General features: G+C 39.8%; 1 protein-coding gene across 2 annotated transcripts in view; it reads right to left on the bottom strand.

Annotated features, from left to right (window-relative positions):
• The window catches only part of shop (shopper), a 134,711-nt gene that overhangs the window by 93,681 nt on the left and 24,882 nt on the right, over positions 1-16,148 (bottom strand). The window contains exons 1-3 of one of the 2 annotated variants that reach the window (XM_067135911.2): positions 9,954-10,078; positions 3,419-3,520; positions 1,548-1,841 (exon numbers count right to left, since the gene is read on the bottom strand). In XM_067135911.2, the coding sequence (XP_066992012.1) occupies positions 1,548-1,841; positions 3,419-3,440 (316 nt within the window). In that variant the 5' untranslated portion in view covers positions 3,441-3,520; positions 9,954-10,078. Of the gene's footprint in view, positions 1-1,547; positions 1,842-3,418; positions 3,521-9,953; positions 10,109-16,148 lie in introns of those variants that run through there. The other variant, XM_067135910.2, reaches the window with a different exon arrangement.

The raw sequence follows: 16,148 nt of genomic DNA, 5'->3' as shown, positions 1-16,148 counted from the left end.
ACACTGAAGAATATGGTTATAGTAATGCGTATATCAAAATAAAAGCAGGAATATATAACATTAAATTGAGTGAGGGGTGAGAGGGAGTTTGTGTATTTCCATAATTCCTAATTAAGCTTGAAAAGAGTCTTAATTATGAATATCTTGATTGAACATTATCATCATTTACTTGGGTAAGGGAACCTCCATTACTGATACTGTACTTACATTGAGATTAGTTTGCTGATAGTTATGTCTCGTGATTTCAATATGTAACTAGCTAAGTTGGCAGCAGTGGTAAGCCATTATAAAAAAAGACAATAGGGTGGTGATATTTGCCTTTTAGTGTATAGCCTTACGTGATGAGTCTATACAGATCTGCCACTACTGGCAGCACAACAGTAGAGTGCATGCTTGCTGTCCACTATGAGCCAATTCAAGTGAGTATTTAGTTTTCATGATCACAATGTACATGAAATAAACTTTCAACATATTAGGTCATGTCAAGTACGTAATGTACATTCCAAACAAATGTAACATACAGAACAAAAATGGCCAGTCAAAACCACAACTCGCCGGTTTTGTGTCAGAAGCTCTATCAACTGAACTATACAGACCTATGGGAATCAACATCTATATCATCTGATGGCCAAACAGGCATCAATTTTTGGTAGTGAGACAAGGTCTCTCATAGTGCATTGGCACTACCGGTGGCTCTAAGTAGCCTACACACCGAGCTCCATAGCTGCAGTCGCTTAAGTGCGTCCAGTATACAGTATTCGGGAGATAGTGGGTTCGAACCCCACTGTCGGCAGCCTTGAAGATGGTTTTCCGTGGTTTCCCATTTTCACACCAGGCAAATGCTGGGGCTGTACCTTAATTAAGGCCACAGCCGCTTCCTTCCCACTCCTAGCCCTTTCCTGTCCCATCGTCGCCATAAGACCTATCTGTCTCGGTGCGACGTAAAGCAACTAGAAAAAAAAAAAAAGTAGCCTACACAGTGGCCTCCACGGTGTGCACTAGCCATGCGTCTTGGTGGGTGTGCTAGGTACCAACTGATGCTTTACTGTAGATGAATAAGGAGTGTATTACCGTATTTACGCAAACAATCCCCGCACCCTAACTTTAGGAATGCTGATTCTGAACAAAAAAAAATATATATATATATATATATATATATATATGCCAACATTGATGCAAATAAAACCTGCACCCCAATTCCGTGCCTCAATATTTTAAAAACTTACGCGGGTATCATTCGCGTAAATATGGTACTAGAAAACTATCAAATTTTATTGAAGAATAAATAGCTTATAACAATTTTTTTAAATACAGCCCAAGTACTTCCAATTAGTCATATCCTGACCCCTTTGAAGCACAATGTGAGCAGTTTAGAATTAGGAATTACCCCACTCAACACTATGTTTAGAGTCAAGTGAGTCAACATCCCATGAATTCGACACACATTATGCTAAAAATGTAAGATGTGTGAGAATGACCTTAACTATAAATACATTTAAGTAAGGGTACTTTCAGAAACAACCAGCTAGGTTTCATTGCTTACTCACCTATCCGGAATTCTTCCAGCATTTCAAGTACAGCAGCGTTCTTGTGCACTCCATACAAGAGCCAGAATGGTTCAACAGAGCCTCCCGCAGCCATAAGAATCTTGTCTCCTCCAGGATGACCATCCACAAACTCAGTAATGTCGTACACACCCTGACCAAAGGTCACCCAAATCCTCTCTTTCTTTGAGGCATGTTTAGCAACTTCATCTAAGGTGTAAAGAGGGAGTCCTTCTCTGAACAATCCTGCAGAAGGCTGTTCCTTCTCTTTTGCCAGCAAGGTTAAGTGCTTTCTACCTGGAAGTTAAACAGAATATACAATTCCTGAATGTAAGAAACACTAAACCAGGGATGGTGAACCCATGCCACGCGTGTCATTGGGTGACACGCGAACACGATTTCGGTGGCACACCACATGACCATCTTAACATTTTTATGTACGTTTTGTACTCTAGACTATACATATCTCGTCCATCGTATAGTCGTAGTGTTTCAAGTTTAAGAAATAAATACCGAATATCTAAATTCTTGCTCCATTCGAACGTGCATTATGGCAACACTACAACACCCACAGGTCCGGAAGTCAAGTGAAATAAATGTCAGATGCAGCCGAAGAGCCGTTTGCTTACCCATATCAAGTGAATTAGTGAAGTTTGGCTTGTGTGTGGTTGCCAGCATCGCGTAATTTTTCTTAGTGAGTAACTGTTTATTGTTGTGAATTTCGTAAGACAAATAGTTGCCAAGAAATTATCCCAATATTGAGATATGGAGAAAGTATCGCACTTTATTTCAAAACCTCATATTGCACAAATGAGGTTTTTTTTTTTTTTTGAGTGGTTAGATATTAACAGTTTAGAAATGGAGTTGACTGAATTTTAAGAAAGCATGGGTGAAAAAGTTCGTTCAACTTGATGAAGCATTAGTGAAAATCGGGTGTGCTGTGGGTGGTGAATACTCTCTCCAGAAGCCAGAGAACTTAATACTTGAACAGTGGAACAGTCTCCCACAAAAGTTTTCGGCCATGAAGAAATTGCTACAGCGCTACTTACTTTGTTTGGGCCATCATACGCCTGCAAGCAGATATTTTCTACGGTGAACGTTGTAAAGACAAGTTATGAACCTAACATAAATGACAAAGCTACTAAGTATTTTTGCGGTATTCGCAAAATACGACCATGACACATGCAATCACATGCATTTTGTATTTCATATTATGAAACACAATTTGGAATTAGTGATGGAAGTCGGTGGTGGCGGTGGTGAGTAGGGCCGGGGGTTGTATCCATTACAAACAAAAATAACAAGTGGCACAGTAAACAGTTGAGAATAATAATCCAGACCTAAAATGGCACACTAGTTGGAAAAGGTTCGCCATCCCTGCACTAAACTAATGTTTCTGGATAAAGAAAACCTAGAAATAAACCAGAAAGGTATGTTAGCATGATCAGCAAGCCTTATTAAAAAAGAAAAAAGAGCTTGTAGACACAGGATCTCACTCTACACTCAAAGAAAGTGTCACACCATATATGCTGAAATCGACCTAGAATATGGATAAGGCCACACAGAAAGCAGGTTTAAGCTTGGAACAGCAACAAGCTAGAGCAAGCATAAAAGCAGCGTTGAGCTGTGCTGATAAGTTAGCGAGACAGAAAGCAGTATTGAAATAGCAATTGTACAGACAACATGAAGCCAGTGATATCACGATTTGCGAGATTATTATTCGAAAGCAAGCCTTCACCAGTGTGGATAGATCAGATTGACACTCAGAGACAGTGGAATCATGAAATTAATTTATGATGGGAAGAACTTGATGAGTTTAAGAATTTGCATAAAGAGTTATGCAACTGCAGTGAATTTTTTTTTTTTTTAAATACCTGCGAATGCCTGTAGAGACATTTGATGCTGAAACCCAGGTTGCAGAGAATGAAACTAAATTATAGAAAAACCATCACGGCAGAGGAGAGCCTTGCTGTTACCTTCAGATAAATAAAATAGAAGCAATATTTTATTACATTTGAAATAGTATTTCACTCAACTATAAGAAGCACAGTTTTATATAAAGTAAGAAAATAAGGATATTAAGCATAGTTTTGTATAAAGGTATAAAATGGACATATTAAATCTTGTATACATGGAACTTCATAAGATGTAAGGAAATTAAACATTAAACCAATAATAGACAAAACTAAGTCCATAAGAAAATAACATTACGTCACTACAGAAATTATTGCATTTTTTGATTAAGCGAAAGAAGCATAGTTTCATATAAGGGTAGAAAACACCTACAATATTATTGTCCATTGTTCTGTATATCATTAGCAACCTCAGTCAGATAACGTTCCTGTCTTTCAAATATTTGTGAGATACATCCCACAGTATCGGTCGTTTAAAAACTGATGAAATCAATTCGTCTGTTCCAAAAGACATGGTGAGCTCGGGACAACACGCTTACAGCTGAACATCAAGAAACAAACTGATCTGACTTGAAGCGGCATTGGGCAGTCGAGCCGGTTCTGCTCCTTGTCTGGCCATGCCCATGTTCAACCGCTGGCTTGAGTCTACACGTTCAACTGCGCAGGACAGTTTGTAAAGGCGTGCTGCTTCAAAACGCTTTCTGTATGGCCTTACCCTATTTGTTGACATAATCAACATGTGAACAGCAAAGAAGTACAACAATAACCTGATGCAATGAAGAAGAAGATTGAAAATGAGGGCAGAGACGGGCAAGACCATGATGAGATCAAGAGAAGAACGACATGGGAAAGGTTGTGAAAATTGGTGGTCAAAGCCTTGAAATTGTTGACAATTTCATAAAACTAGAAGTGAATTAATGCAAAATACAAGGCTCGACATGGAGATAAGCAAGAGGGTGGAAAAGGACAATGAATTCTACTAGAGTATAAAAAAACCTTGTCTGGGATAAGTAAGTACCAATGGCGAGTAAAGAGTTTATGTATACAATGTATTATGCACCCATATTGTACATGCAGCTGAGACCTGGACAATGATAAGAAGGGAGGAGAGTAGAATTCAAGCCAGCAAACTGGTTTGGACATGTAAATAGGAAGGAGGAGAAAAGATTAACAAATGATGGGGGTGAAGTTTGAGGGAAGCAAAGTGAGAGGGAGACCTAGAACAAGGTGGGTCGATTCAATAAAGAGGAGTGCAAGAAAAAGAAACCTGGACTAGGACCAAATGATGAAAGAGGAATGGTGGAAGGGGGGAGGTAGAGGAGTGCGATAAATACCCCAACCCAGCAGGAGCTAAATGAGAGGAGGACGATGATGACTTTTTGAGAAATTTGCCTTTATCATGTGACTAAGCTAGGTACTTACATGAAGTAATTTCTCTGCATTATATTAAGAGTTACTCTGAGCTTATACTGGGTGCTCCACCAGCCACTTGCGATACAGTTTTATGCATCCCTTCACAATTCCTACCATTCTGAAAGACATCGGTCCCTCTCCCTAAACCGGGGTAATATAGCGAGATGTGTGTTTACGGGCTAGAAGACAGCAGGAATTGTGAGCGCCACTAATAATTAATGATGGATACCTCGAATGAACCCATAAAATGAGTACATATGCAGAACACATACTTTAAAACAGGAGGGGTACGCACAGACCGGGAGCACGGTACTGTACAGGCAGGGAAGTGGGCACCGTAGGTCAAGTGTCACAGTAGCTCACATGGCAAGCAAGCGGAGAGATATGTGATAGTGGACAGTGCTTGAGGTAGGAGGTTCGAATCCCATGTAAGAATTTTCTTTTTAACAGCCAGTTGACTGGGATGTGATAAGGTTGCATACTCGATAGCTTCCAAGGACTGATTTGTTTATTTGACCCTGTAAAAGACTGTATGTATCGCTGCATTGGGTATGGTGCTGGGCTGGACGAGGATGAGGAGATGATGGTCTGTGGCCAGTAAGCTACGTCATACATGCTCCAAGCTTCGTAGACCAAAGGTAGGGCAAAGTATGCCATATTGGAACGATAACAACATGCGAAGACAGGTAAGTATGTAGCTGCGCAAACTCCCCTCCTTCGAAGCAATTCACAACACAAAGTTTATTCACTGCCTCGAGATGTATTCCAGCGTTGAGTATGTGGATATGGAGAAGCTAGACAGAATGCATACCAGGCACAACGTCTGTACCAAGAACGCTATATGGATAGACGACAACCGATGGGCATGACATTTCGGAGTGTGGAAAGACGCCTGCGCGATACTGCATCCCTGGGATAGACACGGTCTGTTCGAGATCATCCTGTGACGTCTACTCACAATGAAGAGGTCGTGTTTGATGCTATCCTGCGTAAACCTCATAGCACACGGGCCATTGCACAGGAGACGAACATCAGCCGAGTGTCTGTTATGCGGATATTGCACACCGGCCGGTTTCGCCCGTACCATCTGCACTTATACCAGGAGCACCAGGGTGATGATTTTGATGTCTAGGTGGCGTTCTGTCATTAGATCCTAGAGCACGTGGACACTGATCCTGCTTTTCTAGCGACTCTCTTACTTACGAACGAAGGACGATTCCACAACAATGGAACCGTAAATGTAAATGTATGGAATCATGGATGATCACCTCATTGGTCCCCATCTGACCAGCCAACAATATCTGCGGTTTCTCCAAGATGAACTACCACCATTTTTGGAACATGTGCTACACTGTGACCACTGCAGGATGTGGTTTCAGCATGATGGAGCTCCACCACACGTGGCGGTGGTCGTCCGGAACCATCTCCATGCAACGTGTATCCTGATAGATGGATAGGAAGGGGAGGATCTCTCCCCTGGCCCGCAAGATCGCCTGACATTGCGCCCCTGGAAGCATGCCGATCCGTTTCGCCAGAGTTGTTGCAATGGGCCAGACAGTCCTTACAACATCGCACACAGCTCTGCATCAACCACAGAGGTCGTCAGTTCGAGTACAGATACGTGTTAAATGACGTGGTTAACTGAAATCCTGTCACATGTTTCCTAGCCACTATCAACCCAGCTCCATACCAATGATGATGATGATGATGATGATGATGATGCTTGTTTACAGGGGCCTAACATCAAGGTCATATCGGCCCCTAATGGTATGATATGAGACAAAATGTTATGACAATTTAAAAATCCAGAATCCTCCACTGACCAGATTCGATAACGTGAGGACGAAGAATGAATGGATGGATTTGAAGTTAAAACAATCAGTGGATCCAACACGCCATGCCCCACATTCCGAGAAACTAGCGTTAAATAATAGTATTACTGACCAAGGGACTGTATCTAAAGCACAATACTGAATCCAGGTCATCGGCCCTTCAAAATGGTACTTATCACTAGGAAAATAGAATCATGCTATTTGCCATGTTGCAGTACTAATCAAAAGTAGCGTAGACTCGCGGTATTCCACACAATATGGTACTACTCACAGGTAATGAAATTCGCACATGTAACACAGACCTATGGTGTTTCGCACACTGCGGCGCTATTTACATGCAACGTAAACCTATACAGGCAACGCAAACCTATGGCGTTCCTCAAATAAGTGGACTAACCACAAGTACCCGCACTATGTCGGGCTGTTACTCACATAGTGGGTACTAAGCACACGCAAGGCAGAACCACGGTGTCGCTAGTCCCACGGTGTTGCTCATATAGGGGTACGAATCACAGGTACTGTAAGAAACCGGCAACGTACTCTATTGCTACTAAGCACACACCTATCTGGACCTAACATAGTGGTACTAATCACAAGTAGTCTTGGTTCTAATTTGATCATCCCTTGGTCGCCCCTTTTGACACACAGGGGATACTGTGGGTGTATTCTTCGTCTGCATCCCCCACCCACAGGGGGTTGTGTGTTTGATCCGCGAGAGGGATTTTATTTCCCTCAAGTCCACCGGCAAGTCGGTTAGGACCCCCCTATTCGCCACCTACGACGCGCCACATGGGAGTATCACCTCTCCCCCTACTACTTCAGCGTAGTAGGTTCGTGGCAGCTCCATACCAAAGGCACCTTTCAGGGTCAAATAAACAATTCAATCTATGAAAAATACCGGTATTAAGTATACAAACTTGCCACAACGCAGGCAACTGTCTTTAAAAAAATACTTGCATGGGACTTGAATCTCCTAACCCTTGAGCACTGTCAACTATCACACATCCTACCGCGCACTAGCCATGTGAGCATCTGCGACACTTGACCTATGGCACCCACTTCCCAGCCTATACCGGCCACAGATCATCATCTCCATATTCTCTTCCAACCCAGCACCATACACAATGCAACGTTACATACGGTCTTTTACAGGGTCAAATAAACAAATCCGTTCTTGGAAGCTATCAAGTAAGCAACCTTACCACATCCCAGGCAACTGGCTGTTTAAAAAAAAAAAATCTTTATGTTAAATTCGAACGTCCTACCTCGAGCACTGTCCACTATCACATATCTCCCCGCCCACTTGCCGTGTGAGCTACCGTGACACTTGACCTACGGCACCCACCTCCCAGCCTATACAATACCGTGTTCCTGGTTTGTGCGTCCACCTCCTGTTTGAAAGTATGTGTTCTGCGTATCTGTACTCGTTTTATGGATTCATTCGAGGTACCCATAATGAATTAATAGTGGTGCTCACGATTCCTGCTCTCTTCTAGCCCGTAAACACACATCTCGTTATATTACCCCGTTTTAGGGAGAGGGACCGATGTCTTTCAGAATTGTAGTAAATGTAAAGGGATGCATAAAACTATATCGCAAGGGCTGGTGGACCACCCGGTATACAGCAAAAAAAAAAAAAAAAAAAAAAAACCTCCTATTAAGAGACCATCCCTCTTAGTTGCTGATATTTTAAAGAAAAAAACGTATAACTACATATAGAATAATGATTTCTTTTATTCTTACTCTAACCACTGACCGCCCTTGAACTGCCATTTTCTTACTTTTTACTCCTTTTAAAAGAGCAGATTAAATGGCTGAATTAAAATTTACTGCATATGATCTGCACCGATGCACAAATTAAATCTGGCAATGCTGTTAACTGTTGACTGTACTCTCCATTAATCCAGTACGAATGTGGCTGAGGAAATTTCGAGAAGAGATAAGGCAGCAGGCAGCAAGTCTAACGAAAGAAGAAAGGGTGATGGGGTGGCATGACAGAACTTAACCACTATGAAGTCATTAACTTATTTTATTTATCATATGACTTTTAGTGCCGGGAATGTCTGAGGACATGTTCGGCTCGCCTGGTGCAGATCTTTCTATTTGATGCCCATGCATGTCTGATGATAGTAACGTAGGGAGAGGGTGAAACCATGTGTCGGCACGTAGCCTACTACTGTCAAATAACACCAAGGGGTGAGCGCCAACCTTTACGTCCCCATCCGATGGACGAAACACCATCAACAGAGTCATATACCGTAATTCCAAATGAACACTTCGGAGAGGTTTAGAATTAAATCCAGGCTTTAGGCATGCAATTTAGTGATTAGAAATTGTATACCTCACTCTCTCCTACCCTGCCGGCCAACATTTTGATGGTGAAATTTTTTCGAACAGCGGGACTCGAACCGACTAACCATGGCGTCAGACCATGTAGACTCAACGCCTTAATGATCACGGCCACCAGGCAGGCTATAGTCATTAACTAGGGACCCAGTGTCAAACAGTTTCAAATTTTCTAGCATAATGTGAAGTTGTCAAACATGTCCATTAAGATGTGAAGTGTATTATTTTTAGAGGAATGGGTGAGTCATTCACGAGCGCAAAAGTGGATAATCGTAATGAAAACCAGCGGATCTCGAAACCAGCTACCTCCCTCACGTTTGGTTCGATTTCTGCCTGTCGATAATCATTACGTTTGTCTTTCGTCTGTTAATTTCCAGGCCATATTCCCTACTAATCAACATCAGCTTCTCCATGAGGACCTGTAGTTCCTGCGCAGTACCTGCCAGATTCAGCGTGTCATCAGTGTACCTAAAGTTGCTGATCTTCCTATCCCCGATAGAAATACCGCCTTCCCAGTCCTTGAGCTTTTTTCTCATAAGTAATGCAACCACACAGAATTACTCACACCACTTCTCAATGTTGACTGAAAGCTTTTGGCCACTGTATGAAACAAAGAATTACAATTTGCTGGAGAATTTGATAACTGCTATTTGTCAACATCATAGGCTTTACAGTTTTTAGTTGGCCTGTTTCAAAACTTGCTCAGATTTCTATTGGAATACTACATCACTCACTGCTGCATGGAGTACCTATAACTTGCCTTATGGATAAGATGGCCAAAACTATGTGTGTGCAAATATTGATAACCTGTTCAGCACCACCAAGCTACTATACAATAGTATGCTCATAATAATTGATATAGCTGATACACACTTCAATGTAAATGATCACACCCAAGTTATTACCTTTAAAGTACTCATAAATCTCCCATGTTGCAAGTGCAGAACCTACGACAGCCGCCAATGATAAATATTTACGCCGTTCTTTCGTTGTCTTGGTAGTGTATTTTCGGCAACTGTCCACATCTGGATACTGACACTGCTGGAGATATACTCCATATCTGAAACATAATAATAATAATAATAATAATAATAATAATAATAATAATAATAATAATAATGATGATAATAATAAATATCCAAGTTAGAGAGGTAATTAAAATTTGATAGTTAATAACCAATTACAATCATGCTCTATTTTCTATTATAATGCAAAGTATTTTCAAAATGAAATGATAGAAACGTTTTTCAAATAAACTAATGCCCATAAGCTTTATATTGTAGATAAGACAGCAATATCATACGAGTATTAATATTAGATTGTAATGTAGGCTTAAAATTATACCAAAATGCTAGAACACCTTGGCAATTTTTGAAGCGATAGCAGACATTATATATTACAATGAGGGTTATAACAAACTTCCGACTTCAAGCAACCATAACGAACTTAAGGCCGGTTGCCCATCTGCCTTCTAGAAACAGTGAAGTATGATCAATGGTACAGTGCATGCCTTCCAATCACAGGATCGCAGTTTCAAGCCCGACAGAGTAAGTCAGATTTTTGAAGGGTGGAAAAAGTCCATTCAGTACTTAAGGTCATACGTTGTCAGCAAGAGAAAGATCTTTGGTGTTTATGCCAAAAATTTAAGTAAAACTGAGCTATAGATCACACAACAGAATAAAATGGAACGTTGGAAATGACAACCACGCAGTTGAGATCAAATCTGTCCAAGCAGTGCTCCCAGTACTAACTCTCTCTCTGTCTCTCCCTTGCTTACATAAGATTATCTCAGTATTTGCGATAGGGTGAAAGGTGTAGGGTAGATGGTTCGAGTCTCAAAAAAATCCCGAGTCATCAATCTTCAAACATAAGTGGAGGTAACTTATTTAGCCCACGTAGTAGAAATGCTAAATGTCTTTCTTTGTGGCCTTGTTGTAGTCTGCGTCATCAGTCCATAAGAGTGGTTTGATGCAGCACACCATCTCACCCTATCCTAACCTTTTCATTTCTATGTAACTACTACATCCCACATGTACTCTAATTTGTTTGTCATATTCATACCTTGGTCTATCCCTACCATTCTTACCACCTACACTTTCCTCAAAAAAAAACTGAACAAGTCCGGGGTATCTTAAGATGGGTCCTATCATTCTATCTCTTCCTTCTTCTCGTCAAATTTTGCCAATTCAGTACCTCTTCATTCGTAATTTGATCTATCCAACTCTCCTTCAGCATTCTTCTGCAACACCACATTTCAAAGGCTTCTATTCTCTTTCTTTCTAAGATAGTTATCATCCATGTTTCACTTCCATACAATGTGACGCTGCAGACGAAAGTATTCAAAAACATCTTTCTCATTCCTATATCAATATTCAAAGTGAGCAAATTTAAGATAGGCCTTACTTGCATTTTATGTCCCTGTTCCTTTTGCCATCATTAATTATTCTAATACCAAAGTAACAATATTAATCTACTTCCTTTAAGATTTCATTTCCTGCATCCTGACTTTGTTCAATTGCACTCCATTGCTTTTATTTTGGATTTGTTTATTTTCATCTTGCACTCCTTCTCCAAGACTGCGTCTATACCATTCAGCAATTTCTACAGATCTTCTGTGGATTCAGATAAAATAATATCACCAGCATCTCAGAGTTCTGATTTCCTCTCCTTACATTGCAATTCATTTTCCAAAGTCTTCTTTGATTTATTTTACTGCCTGTTCTACGCAAACATTAAAAAGGAGAAGGGACAAACTGCAGCCTTGCTTCACTCCTTTCTGGATTGCGGCTTCTTTTTCATAGCCTTTGATTCTTATTACCACAGAGTGATTTTTGCACAGATTATAAATAATTCTTTTTTCTCGGTATCTGATCCCGATCACCTTCAGAATCTCAAGTAGCTTGGTCCAGTCAAGATTATGTATGTATCTTTATTTTCACAAGATTATACAGTTATTCAACCTTTTAATCTTTACGGAGAAAATTGAAAAGAAAGAAACAGATGAAGGAATCAATACTAATAATACTGAAGCTCACCTTGTAGGATTCCAACAAGATATAGCAGATATCTGGGATTCAGGAGGTCCATTGGACTGTATCGCGATTGACCTGTTCTAAAGCATTTGATAGGGTGGATCATCGGAGATTACTGGCAAAAATGAGTGCAATCGGACTAGACAAAAGAGTGACTGAATGGCTTGCTATATTTCTAGAAAATAGATCTCAGAAAATTAGAGTAGGTGAAGCTTTATCTGATCGGAATTTCTCAAGGCATTATTATTGGACCTTTATGTTTTGTTATATATATAAACTAGCTGATGTACCCGTGCTTCGCTACGGGATTCTCAGAAAGACTGACTTTGTGGTTTTCTTAACCTGAAATCAACATAGGTCATTACAAAAACGTAAGTATGAATGTAGCGATTAAAAGCAATGCTATCATATAAAATGCTCGATCAAATGGAAAGCCGCACGTTTTATCACTTTTAAGGAACAGTGCTGCGGTTAGATTGCGGTGCCAATCTAACAGTCCAAAGTTCCAGAGCTGGGATGACCAGGCCGCAGATTGCCATGAACACTCATCTGCCATTATTCCGCTAAATATGCACACTGTTCATTCCAATCAGTGCCTCAGGGTAGGGATTGAATAGCCCGAAGGCTATGATCATCCAGTGTGTTACGTACCAGTAGTATCAGAAAATTTGTAAACCAGGGGAATGTCATGCTAAAGAAGAAAGTTATCTAACTCCCCAGCTACTTCCAATCAATATTCAGGCAGGCTGTTACACTCTGTACGACTGGGCGAGTTGACCCTGTGGTTAGCGGTGCGCAGCTGTGAGCTTGCATCCGAGAGATAGTGGATTCGAACCCCATTGTCGGCAGCGCTGATGATGGTATTCCGTGGTTTCCCACTTTCACACCAGTCAAATGCTGGGCTTGCCTTAATTAAGGCCTAAGGCACTACTAGCCCTTTCCTATCCCATCGTCGCCATAAAACCTATCTATGTCGGTGCGACGTAAATCAAATAAAAAATACTCTGTACGCAGCAGTAATCCTATCTACCGGAGATAAAGGGCAACATATGACACAAAGCACATCACGACAAACAATGGTCAATGTAATGTTATTGTTGATCAATGTTATGAGCTTTCTATATTGTAGGCCTTCACATTTAGTTTTCTTTCGTCTCTGTGATTTGTAAAATATTTTATACCATAAACTGTAGTTTCTTATTCTCTGACTTTACATACCAATTTACATTAAATACTGTTTACCCTATTCTGGTTACTCGGCGCTGATATGGACTTAGTAACAAAAATCCAAAATCATGAATATCTTTGTGATCATAGCCAGTACGGTAACAATGTATAAGACATGAATAATAGGAAATTTAATACTATATAACCCTAGTTATGTAGCATTTATCGATTACACCTATAATAAGAAATATTTGAGAATTACATTTTAGGCCTTCCCCTAAACTACTATTTCACTCAGCGTGAATAAAATAATTTACAGCCTAGACTATAGCGACTTATTTCCTGACTTTGTATACCGATTTTCACCAAGATAGGACTACTAATAACAACAATATTTGAGAATTATATTTTAGGCCTTCCCCTAAACTACCATTTTTCTCAGCGTGAATACAATTATTGATAGCCTAGACTGTAGCAACTTATTCCCCAACTTTGCATACCCATTTTCTTTAAAATACGACCACTAATAACAGAAATAGTTGAGAATTCAATTTTAGGCCTTCCCCTAAACTACCATTTCACTCAGCGTGAGTAAAATGATTTATAGCCTAGATTGTAGAGGCTCATCCCCCGACTTCACATACCAATTTTCATTAGACCACTAATAACATAAATAGTTGAGAATTCAATTTTAGGCCTTCCCCTAAACTACCATTTCATTCAGCGTGAGTAAAATGATTTATAGCCTAGATTGTAGAGGCTCATCCCCTGACTTCACATACCGATTTTCATTAAATTCTCTTCAACCGTTTTCTCGTGATGCGTGTGCATACATACAGACAGACAGACAGACAGACAGACAGACAGACAGACAGACAGACAGACAGACAGAAATTACGGAAAAGTAAAAAGTGCATTTTCTTGTTACTATGGACATGACCGATACAGAAATACCATTATTTTCAAATTCTGAGCAATGTACAGACAAGACTCTCATTTTATATATATAGATGATATGAGTAAACAAGTGGAATCAGAGGTAAGGCTTTTTGCAGATGATGTTATTCTGTACAGAATAATAAATAAGTTACAAGATTGTGAGCAACTGCAACATGACCTCGATAATGTGAGATGAAGAGCAGGCAATAGTATGATGATAAACGGGGTTAAAAGTCAGGTTGTGAGTTTCACAAATAGGAAAAGTCCTCTCAGTTTTAATTACTGTGTTGATGGGGTGAAAGTTCCTTTTGAGGATCATTGTAAGTATCTAGGTGTTAATATAAGGAAAGATCTTCATTGGGGATTGTAAATGAAGGGTACAGATATCTGCACATGGTTATGAGGGTGTTTAGGGGTTGTAGTAAGGATGTAAAGGAGAGGGCATATAAGTCTCTGGTAAGGCCCCAACTGAAGTATGGTTCCAGTGTTTGGGACTCTCACTAGGATTACTTGATTCAAGAACTGGGAAAAATCCAAAGAAAAGCAGCTCGATTTGTTCTGGGTGATTTCCGACAAAAGAGTAGCTTTACAAAAATGTTGCAAAGATTGGGCTGGGAAGAATTGGGAGAAAGAAGACGAGCTGCTTGACTAAGTAGTATGTCTTAAAACCAATGACGGTATTTATTAATCCACCTATTCAATGAAATAAAAGCAAAAATTAAATTAATTGATTTATGGTTAAGATACGTAGATGATACATTCGTAATTATAAACAAAGTAGTCACCAATAGCAAAGAAGATTTAGATAAGTGAAATCAAACCTAATGTGAAAATGACTAAGGAGGACGAGATCAATAGTTCATTGAATTTTCTAGATATAACGGCCATGCATAGAAATAACACCTTCGATTTCCAAATCTTTAGAAAGCCAATACAATCCTCTACAACTATAAACAATTCTTTATTACACCCTAATTCGTAACTTTCTATAGTCTAATATACAGAGTGCTTAGAATTCCTCTGTCCCTAAAGAACTTAAAGATAGAATTATATTAAGAACCTTGCTAGACTTAATGGCTTCAAAGTAGAAATGGTCAGTCGACTTATCAATAAAATTAAGAATAGAATATCCATGAATCTGATACCAGATAAAACCAAACAGAAGGAGTACGCTACATTCTCTTATAACAACCCAGATATTCATCATATTGCTAACGTATTCAAGAAACATTATTTTAATATAGCATTTAGAACCACTAACACAAACCAGTCCATATTCTTTAACCATAATAAAGTTAATTACGACAAAATTCGTTATTTGGGATCGGGAGTATATAGACTACAATGTTCACAGTGTAATTATTCATATGTTGGACAGACTGGAAGGAGCTTTATGACAAGATATATGGAACATGTTAACGCAGAAAAGCATAGGAAGTACTCAGCGATGAGCTTGTATACTGTATGAGGGAGACTGCTCACCGATTTGAATCTATAGAGAAGGATCTAGCAATAATTAGGAATACAGAGAAAGGAAGAATGTTAAACGAGCTAGAAAGCCTATATATCTATTTAGATCAGACGTTTAATAAAGATCAGAATCTTAATGATGTCACGACATTAAAAGTATATTACATGAATTAACACCTAGATTATCAAATATGGTTAGTTCAGATAAAGTTAGGTTCCCTAATATGTATAATTCTTTACGCTCTAAAGCTCCTTTCACCTCTCCAAATAGTAGGCCCGCTTCCATCATACTTGATAACTCCGCCACTTCGTCAGCCTAGACACAGATAGCTCCGCCCATCCCCTCCTCCCTTCCCACTATTGCCTCTGCAGCACAGGTACAAGACAAGAAACAGTGCCAACAGAAGAGTGTTTACTGATATAACGGAAGTTAGTGGGTAACGGTTAATAACAAACACGTAAGTCCTCACTCTAATATAGTCAAATAGAAGA

The sequence above is a fragment of the Anabrus simplex genome, chromosome 1, assembly GCF_040414725.1.
Source record: "Anabrus simplex isolate iqAnaSimp1 chromosome 1, ASM4041472v1, whole genome shotgun sequence".
Taxonomy (NCBI): domain Eukaryota; kingdom Metazoa; phylum Arthropoda; class Insecta; order Orthoptera; family Tettigoniidae; genus Anabrus; species Anabrus simplex.
The sequence above is the reverse complement of the archived record's forward strand: the minus strand, read 5'-3'. Positions and strand labels throughout refer to the sequence as shown.